Source organism: Sarcophilus harrisii, chromosome 2 (genome assembly GCF_902635505.1).
Source record: "Sarcophilus harrisii chromosome 2, mSarHar1.11, whole genome shotgun sequence".
Lineage (NCBI taxonomy): Eukaryota > Metazoa > Chordata > Mammalia > Dasyuromorphia > Dasyuridae > Sarcophilus > Sarcophilus harrisii.
In genome coordinates, this window is record NC_045427.1 from 249,171,399 (window position 1) to 249,181,027 (window position 9,629).

The 9,629-nt window shown below is 40.9% G+C and overlaps 1 protein-coding gene across 1 annotated transcript; it reads left to right on the forward strand.

Moving 5' to 3' along the window:
• Positions 1–731: 731 nt before the first annotated feature.
• EDF1 (endothelial differentiation related factor 1) lies at positions 732–7,486 on the forward strand. Its single transcript, XM_031951982.1, has 5 exons — positions 732–1,071; positions 3,784–3,835; positions 4,311–4,471; positions 5,725–5,818; positions 6,915–7,486. Exons 1-5 carry the CDS (start codon positions 994–996, stop codon positions 6,974–6,976), a joined length of 447 nt encoding a protein of 148 aa, XP_031807842.1. The 5' UTR covers positions 732–993; the 3' UTR covers positions 6,977–7,486.
• Positions 7,487–9,629: the final 2,143 nt, after the last annotated feature.

Genomic DNA, 9,629 nt, shown 5'->3' on the forward strand with positions numbered 1-9,629 from the left:
AGCAATTCCAGAGCGAACGGATGATCTTCATTAAGTGGGTCCTGGGAAGGCTTCTTAAAAAAAATGGTATTTTGACTATTTTGACTTTTTTTTTTAGGAGAGTATTAGTCAAATGGTGTTTGAGTGTGCTTCTAGTTTTGAAGCCTTATTCTTTGACTGTGTGATCAAGTTGATTTGGCCTCCCACTGCAGTATTCGCCTGACACAAATGGATTAGATTGTGACAGCTGGGTCCCCCGCTCCTCTTCACTTCCCTGGAGCATGGGATTCGGTTCTTTTGGACTCTGTGCCAGGCAGCTTACGTGGGAGGGATAGGAGCAAGTAGGGACACAGGCAGAGGTGAAATCTGAGTCCTAAGAAATGGTCACAACTCCTGGGTCCTTTTCCTAGCTTTATTCTAGGTTTCTGCTAAAATACCAAGTTTTTCCTTGCTCTGTAGCGAGTCCGCGGAGAATATAAAGGATAGGTAAAAGAAAATACCACAGGGAATTGAAACTGAAGAGAACACGCCAGAACGCTTGTCCAAAACTACAAACCCCGGCAAGCCTCTTGTTTAGTTTCGCCCCATCTTTGGTGGGAAAGCGGCGTTAGCAAATCAAAAAGCATTCTGGTTTTTGTAGTCTCTCCTCCAGACACTGAGTTTCTCTAAACCTGTCACGCGCCGAACTGCATGCTGGAACGGGTAGTTTCGGCCAGCGCGACCGCCCCCAGCCCCACCCCCACCCCAGGCGTTTCCTCAGACTAGACCGGAGCGAGAGTGTCCCTAACTTCCTGGAGAAAACAACGGCCTCCTTCTCTCGTTCTCGGCCAATCGGGGCCGAAAGGTGCGGCTCGCGGTCCGAGAGGGCGGGGTGTGGTTTCTTTGACCGCGCAGGCGTAGGGCGACCGGTGAGCTAGAAGAGTAGCGAGCGATCGAGGCAGGCGGAGCGTTGCGTTGCGTTGCTCCCCGAGTCCGGCTTCCCCGAGAGCGGAGACTCCCCTTCACACCCCCGCCATGGCCGAGAGCGACTGGGATACGGTGACGGTTCTGCGCAAGAAGGGCCCCACGGCGGCCCAGGCCAAGTCCAAGCAGGTACGGCCCGCCGGCCGCCACCGCCGCGTCCTCACTCGAGCCTGGGGCTTGCCAGGCCGCGCCGCCTTCCCGGCCGCCGGCCGCAGCGGGCTCCGCGAACGGCCCGAGCTCGCGGAGCCCGCCGCCATCGTCGGGCTGCAGCCGCTGCTGAGTCACCGGGCCCGATAATCGTCCGGGTTGGACAGCGCTCCCTGGGCCGCGGCCGCGCCACGCGGGGGCCGGGACGGAGAAGAGAACGATGCCGGGCCAGCCCGGGCCCAGCCTGGAGCTTGGGAAGCCGAAGGCCTGCAAAGGCAGGACGAGGGGAGGCCGAGGGCCGCCAGCCCGGGCTCCCTGAGCCCCGGACCCCGGGGCCGAGGGGGACAGGAGAGGATGGCAGCACACGGCGTGGGGCCCTGGAAGGAGAGACCTCGGGAGTTTCCGGGGCTCATGCCGCTTAACCTCCTCGGGCCTCAGCGTCCACAACTGTAAAATGAAGGGATGGCCCGGGATGGCCCCTTCCAACGCCAAAACTATGAGCCCAAGTTCGAGTCCCTTCTGAAAACTTGTGCCAGTTGCCTCCTGGCCGCAGGGCCCTCTGCTGGGCCTTGTAGAGATAGATAACATCTGCCTAGTAGGGGATAGGAACAACTCCAAGTGCACCAGGGGGCTCTTTGTTGCATAAAGGGTAGTGTGTTTTCTGTTCTTCATATATGAAATTGCCTTCAAGTGTCTGGGATTTCATCCGTGGGGATGGGGGGTGGGGGCTGGGAGTGACTTCTTTAAACCTTGGCTGCTGAGTTAACCCTGTGATCGTCGGCTTGGGATCCTTACTCCTCAGTTTTCCCCTCTATAAAATGGAGATGATACTTGCTATCCCTCTGAGAACTGTTGCGAAGAAAGTATCTGCTAAAAGATATTTTTTTGCTTTGCTACATAACTTAATGAGTCATTGTGGCCGGTCCTTTATTAACGAACCTCTCTCTGATCTTAGCGAGGCCGATCATTGGATAGCAGGTAGAGAGATAGCTAATGTCTCAGTTGAGTAGTATCTGACAGCACTTGCAGGGTTGGAAAGCTCTTGGCAATTTAGGGTTACCCCCGTATTGAAATTAGGAATATGAAGAAGGGCCTCATTGATACCTATTTTATCTTTTTTTTTAAAGGTGGTTTGGGATGGGTGTGTGGAAAAGCAAACACTGTCCCATAAGTGCCCCCAGCTAATACTGGCTACTGAAGAAAATTCAGTGTTAAAAATTAGAGAAGCTACTATTAGTTATTTACTCAACCATGTAATCTTTAATGTTTCATACAATTTTCCCTTCTCTTTGAGATCCTTTGACTTGGGTTGAAAAATTAGAAAAGCTCACCTACCAATTAAGGAAGATTTTCATCAGTTCTTACCATCTGAATCACTATTTTAACTCCTTAATGTTTAAAATCCTCTTTAATTTAGAAAGTTCAACATCTTTCTGTTGCTGGACTGTGAACTAGTATAAAGGAACTTAACTGATTAAGTTTTTCTTGCTATATAAATATAGGAGGGGAAGATAAGTAGTCTTGCATAACTCCTACTCAATTATCAGCTTGTATTTCCATATTCTGTCTCTTCTCTGCCTTTTGCACAGATTGTCCCCCATGCCCAATGCTCTTATTTCCTTAACTCTATTTCTTATAATCCCTTCAGCTTCCCTTTAACTCAGCTGTCATCCCAAATCAAGCCCTTTGCTGATCCCTCTCCCTCCCTCTCCCAAATTTCTTTGTACCATCTCTGGATATTTTTTAATCCCTTAATATAAATAAGCTGCTTGGAAGCAGGGACTTTTTCTTCTTGTTTTTTTTTTTTTTTTTTTTTTTTTTTGTTGTTGTTGTTGTTGTTGTTGTTGTTGTTAGTAGAAAGCTTACTGAATTGGGAGGCTGGCCTATTGAAGATTGTAGAAAGGAGGATTTAAATTTTTGCTCATGTTGTGTCCTAGAAATGAAAAATCTTCCAAGAAAACAGTTCTTTTTTGTGACTAACTGTGGATGTCTGATATTGCTGACCTATGTTGATTTGAATTTTGTTCTTGTGACTGCCAAATTGATTTTATTACCAAGAAAAAAATAACTATCCAGGAGCATATAAAACCGCAAATAGTCATCAAAGGAGCTAACCAGAATACAGATACTAAGTCTTTTCATGTTAATGTTAGATATGTAAACAGTTTTGAGTTTTACCAGAAATATATTGTCAAAATGTTCAGAGGTCTCAAGAAGGACTTAAGATTAAAATCTACCAATTATTTCTTGAGAAAGAATTTGCCTTGTTCTTTTGAATATTAGTGGATTTTTTTTTTTTTTTTACAGCGAGAACAAGTCAAATACATCCAGCAAAACTACAATTAGAGCAGTATCTAAAGCTTGTCCCATTTTCTAAGAACATTTCATTGTCCTTTGATTTAAGGTCACAGAGAAATCTATTGCTGTATTTTCCCCAGATCCCCTTTTACTCCTCTTACTTTGTAAAAAAGTAATTTCTCTTTTATCTGGTAGCAGTTTATTGTGAACTGCCAAAGTTCATGGAGGATTTTCCTTTCAGCAGATTTGGCTATTTAACCAAGTATTGTTATGTGTCAGTTTTCTAAAAAGCAGTCATCATTAGAAAAGGAGAAATTACCTGGTAGAAGTTAAAATATGAGTGTCAGATGTTTCAAGACTTAATTCTAAACCAAATATATCTTCTGATTTTTATAGGCCATCTTAGCAGCTCAGAGAAGAGGAGATGATGTGGAGACTTCCAAGAAATGTAGGTGCTTTTAAGTTCCCAAAGGAAGCTGTATATTAGGGATTGTGTGTGTGTGTGTGTTTATATGTGTGTGTATGTATGCATGTTCGAATGCATAAGTTTGCTGCCTTTTGGGAAATTCAAGTAAGTTAATATTACTTTAAAAAAAAAAAGAGCTATCTAATTTTTAGACAAAGTAAGGACTTGGCAGCTTAATTTCTGATATGCTCGGACAAATGTATTTTCTGGAGATAAAGGAAATAATAATGTGGTCAACTTAGAATGACTTGCAAAGGTAGCTTTGCTTAGATCATGGTTAAGAGCGTCCCTCACTTTTCCCCTATCTGGTGTCCTAAGAATCTTTTGACAATCCAATTTCACAGTTGTAAAAAATCACTATTAACATCTAGAAGCTGTGGAATCTGATTTACCATTTTGAAAAGGTTTTCCTTAAAGTCTTGTTTCAGTTCTCTTTACCTCTCTTGTTTGTGCATAGGGGCTGCTGGCCAAAACAAACAGCACTCCATCACAAAGAATACAGCCAAGCTGGACCGAGAGACTGAGGAACTTCACCATGACAGGGTCACTCTGGAAGTGGGCAAAGTGATCCAACAGGGCCGACAGAGCAAGGGATTGACACAGAAGGATCTGGCCACAGTAAGTACTTAGCTTCATTTAGGAGATTATCGTTTTTAGAACAGTAGCTGTGTTGGTAGTTAAGTATTTGAGCATGCTGAATATATAGTAGAGAAATCAGTGTGTTCTTGTTTGTTGAATTAAGACTTTCTGAGATCAAGTTGGAACATCTAATCCAATTAGAACTTCCTTTTGCTGTTTCATGACTTTATCTCATATAGCATATTACATGGGTCTTCCTGCTTTTAGATCCTCTCTATACTTCTATATAGTGGCTAAAATAATCTTCCCAGGTTATGCATCTTAGCATATCACTCCCCAGCTTAAAAAACTTCTAAGTACATTGTCTCTATGACCAAACTCTTCACACCTTTAAGGTGTGAAGCATTTAAGGCCTTCCACAACCTGATTAGAACAGGTTTACCAGCTTAGTTATTTTACTGCCCTTCATGAGTTTTTTAACCAAAGAAGACTCATGGCTATTCCTCCCTATTCAAACATGCTGTCTCCTTCCTTTGTGCATTTGCCCCGGCTGTCCTTTGTGCCTAGGACACACTACTTCCATTTCTGTGCCTCACAGTCCTCATCTTCTGGAAAGATTAAGTTCATATGTCACATTCTTCAAGTATTCCCTGATTCTTTTACCTCTTTCTCATTAGTGTTTTCCCCTTCAGATGACTTTTTATTGTTCCATGATTATATTCTATCCCCAGGACAGTTTCAGTGCTTGGAAGGTAGAATTGGCTTTAAATCTGCCTTACATATTATAGTTCGTTGAATTGAATTGAATAGTTCGGTGCCAAGAATCTCATGATCACGTTGGCGTTACTACATGTACTGCCTCAGCTAGAATTCTTCAGTTTTCAATGTCTTGGGCCCTTTGGTCTTATGGACTTAAATCTGGCATCAGAGGTATTGTAGTACAGTAGAAAGAACACTGTCTCTGGCTGGAGCTAGAAGACATGGGTTACAATTCCACCTCTGATGTTTATCTATGTGATACTGGGCAAGTGACTTAATCTCCCTGGGCCCCCATTTTCTTGTTTTTAAAATGAAGACTTTAAACTAGATAGCCCGATAGTCTTTGAGATCCCTTTCAGGTAATAAATTATGTGATCCAAAATTTACAGTAGCTCCCTGAATATGTCATGCCATCTGTCCAGCTCTTAATACCCTTTGAAGAACATGAAGGAATATGTAGGATGTGTTGACTTGTTTCTTTCTGAGAATTTCTTGTACTGAACTGATGTGTTTAAAGCACATCTTCTCTTTAGAAAATCAATGAAAAGCCCCAAGTTATCGCTGACTATGAGTGTGGACGGGCCATTCCTAATAACCAGGTCTTGGGCAAGATCGAAAGAGCCATTGGTAAGTATATCTTTATTTGGCTTGGGCCATTATAGTATGACACTTAAATTTTCCTCGAGACAGCCTTAATCTAGCCCCAAGGGGTGGAGGAGGGGTGGAAGGGAAAAGATGATTGGGTTTTTTCTGTGTTAAGAAGTGGTGATATTATCACAGTGTTACTAAGAGCTTCATTTAGAAATGATTTGGAAATGAACATAATTGACTTTTACCCTGGCTGAGGGTAAAGTTTGAGAAACTTTAGGGAATGAGAAAATTTGCCTCAAGATAAATCATATGAGAGAATAGTACCTTTTGCTTTTTTCCCTTAGGGATTTCTCTTTTAAACTTTTTTCTGATATCATCCTCTTCTTCCCCTCAAATCAGTGGCTTCTCATTAGGGACTAAACGAATAAAAACCTCATTCTAAGACGCATTGTTCTCCATCCTCTGGGCCATAAGCTATATGCAGAAGCCTTGGGATCAGAGGTTCCTTGTTAGTTAAACCAGGATCAGTTTCTTCACAACTGAGCTCTGATGTTGGTGGCCCAAATGTTAGTATTTTCATTTCATAGCCAAAGAAAAGCTCATTGCTGCTCAGGAGAGAAAGGTCTTCATCCTGCTTTCCTGTCACTTCCCTTTTGAGTAGTGGTGGAAAAAAAGATTATTTTTAGTTCTTCTTCAAAACACCTTATCTGAACTCTGATGAAGTAGATTGTTATTGTTCAAATTCTCCTTCTTAAGAACAGATATGACCATGGACCTTTCAAACTGGCCATGGAATAATAATCAGCGTAGTTCTCCATAAGGAGTATCTTGACTACTTTAGACTGACCAAATGCAGCAGGTAAGATGAAAAGTGCAATCTCCTTTTGTTTTCCAATATTTTGAAGGGAATATGAATATTTACAGCATATAACACATATTAGTCTATCTAGACAGGAAGCAAGTAGAGTCAAGTGAGAATAATTGTGGAAACACCATGACTGATAAATGGACTAAGGCCAGTGGTTGTTTTGGAGGTCTGACTTCTGAAAACGATTTTACCATTTGTTTATCAAGAGCTATCAAAGCAGAGGGGAGGGTGACGTCTTCATTAGGTTGACTTTTCTCATTCTAGGCCTCAAGCTTCGTGGGAAGGACATTGGAAAGCCGCTTGAGACAGGACCAAAGGGGAAATGAACACAAAGCCTCGAAATCAGTTCGTTCAGACTGATCTCGTCTGGCGGGTTCTCCTTCACCACCAGAACCAATGTGTCTCTGCACATTGCCAAGCTGAACACAGGGGTATCAGACTTGTTTGGGGGAAGAACCTTCCAAATCTATACCTGCTGTAACAAAAACAAAAAAACAAACCTTGCAAATTAAATGATTCTCCTGACTTTTTTTTCCCCCCTTCCTTTTCTGAAGATTGAGGAGCCAGAACTAATAATCCTCTTAATTTTGTCAGAAAATGTTTATCTCTCTAGAAGCAGTTATACTTTTTTGAGGCATTGGGGCATATGTTGAAATGGGATCAATTTAAATTAATGTGTTTTAAGGGGAGGGTTAGTGTGGAGAGGGTTATATCTGTTTGGCATTTGGGGAACTTGCTCCCTGTTTTACAGAGTGCAAATGTGTCACCAACTTAAGTGACCTCGGTTCTCCCTAGCCTGCATTTTCAAGAGAAACTAATAAAAGTTTGTTACCCTTCTTGTTTGTGGCAAAGAGTTACTTTTTAGTTTGCTGAAGCCCAGCCCTTCTTAGAATCTGCTACCAGTGTGAAAATAGATTTAGACCTTTCTTAATAAAACACTCAATTCATTAAGTATGTTTTCAGTAAGATCTGGCCTGTTTTTAGATTGAGAGGAAGCATCTCTCTGCAACAGACCTCTCAATTTGACCTATCTTAATTAGCAGTGCAGTTGGGGTGCTTCATGTTTGGCTTCTGGCACTATAGAAAATGTAATGGCCTAAATTTTATTTTTTTATGTTTATTTTTGCAAATAGTGTCTTTTTTCTAATAACATGTAAAAATAGTTTTGAACATTTTATAAAATTTTGCGTATCAGATTTTTTTTCTCTCTCTTTTCTAGCCTCCCCTCCTCAAGACAGCTAGTAGTCTGATAAAGGTTATACATGTACAATCATGTATATACATTTCCACAGTTATATTGTAGAAGAAGAAACAACAAAAAAGAAAAGCCACAAATTCCCTGCCCTTCCCCCTAAAAAGGTGAAAATTGTATGCTTTGCTCTGCATTCAGCACCTTTAGTTCTTTCTCTGGATGTGGATAACATTTTCGATCATAAATCTTTTAGGATTGTATTGGCATTAATGAGAAAAGCTAAGTTTATCATATTACACAGTGTTGCTGTTACTGTATACAATGCTCTGGTTCTCAGTTGAGTCAGCATCAGTTCATGTAAGTCTTTCCAGGTTTTTCTGAAATCCACCTGCTCATTTCTTATGGCACAGTATTATTCCATTACATTCATACAGCACAACTTGTTCAGGATGGCCTATATTTTAGGATGATGGATCCATACACCTATCAAGAACATAGCTTATTTTCATCTTGAAAACTGCTCAGATAAATATTCTCTGGCAGAAGATAACACAACTTACTATTTGAGAACAACTGTTCTCTCCCTCAAAGTGAATTAACATTACATTGTATGTTTTAAGTGAAGTGGGAATAAAATGTTTTTCAACTAAGCCATTGTAAGCAATAGTCACTACTTTTGGATGGCTCTATTCACAAGTCTCAAATCCTGAAGCAGAGATGCTTATATATTTGAAAAGAAGTTTGAGACTTCAAACTAGCCAGGTGGATTTTAGTTTTTCCTGGACATCTAGTGCAAAGTAATGAGTAGTTTATATAAAGTATGAAAACTTTGTGATATTGTAGTCATTGGACTCCTCTCCAAACAAAGCTTAAGATATTTAGTATTAAGGACAAAACATTGAGGATAAATGTGAAAAACGAAAGAGACCTCGAACGCCATTCATTATAATTTGCCATTGCTTAGAAAAAGGTTGGCATTGCCATTTAGTGTTGTTCAAAACCCAAAGTGCCTGGGGTATCCTGAAGCATTGGTAAACTTAGCTGGACTGGCATTCATTGGCAAAGAGAATCCCATAGGATATTTTAATTCCTACCTATATCCATGGATTCTTTCTTTTTCCTCCCTTTTAACTGAACAGAAATCCCAAAAAGATGTTTTGGGGATTTTTCTTTCTATTGGTTATGTGTAGATGATGCCTTTCAGGATTTTCATGTATCTTCAGTGAACAGGAAGCAAGCTGACAAAGGCTTCTGCTGGAAGGACTCCTCAAGATCTTTGAAGACAGAATATTTTTTTCACTTATTTTCCCTAATCCCTGAATTTTGCCTTTCTAAATTGAGTCTGTATCCTAGACTGAACTTTTTTCTTCCTTCTTCACTATTTTTTGCAAATAGTGTCCCACTTTGAAATGAAAAATAAATAGGAGTATGACTAAGGAGAGATGGGGGAAAAGAATGGACTTTTATAGACCTATTACTAATCTTTGCATCATGTTTATTTTTTTCCTTTGAATAAAAATACCCTTAGTGTTTACCAGCCTGCCACTTCCCTTTAGTCTCATACTCTTGTTTTCTTGTGTTTTTGTAATATCATTGTGCCTTTCCCTAATCTTGCCTATTTGTTGGATCTCTCTTAGCAAATTTGCTTAATTCAGCTTTCTATCATACAAAATAAGCAGATATAACTTCAGAATCATTTCATAGTCGGTTCTGGTGGTAATGGTACCACCAGGACAAACATCTAGTGTTTGTTTCATAATGCTTAAGCCTAAGTAGAAATACTGTTT

Bases quoted from the DNA above. Each gene is read 5' to 3' on its own strand.
- EDF1 (XM_031951982.1), top strand. From the start codon at position 994: ATGGCCGAGAGCGACTGGGATACGGTGACGGTTCTGCGCAAGAAGGGC. The intron at 1,072-3,783 runs GTACGGCCCGCC...TGATTTTTATAG, and splicing joins CCCAGGCCAAGTCCAAGCAG to GCCATCTTAGCAGCTCAGAG. The intron at 5,819-6,914 runs GTAAGTATATCT...TTCTCATTCTAG, and splicing joins CAAGATCGAAAGAGCCATTG to GCCTCAAGCTTCGTGGGAAG.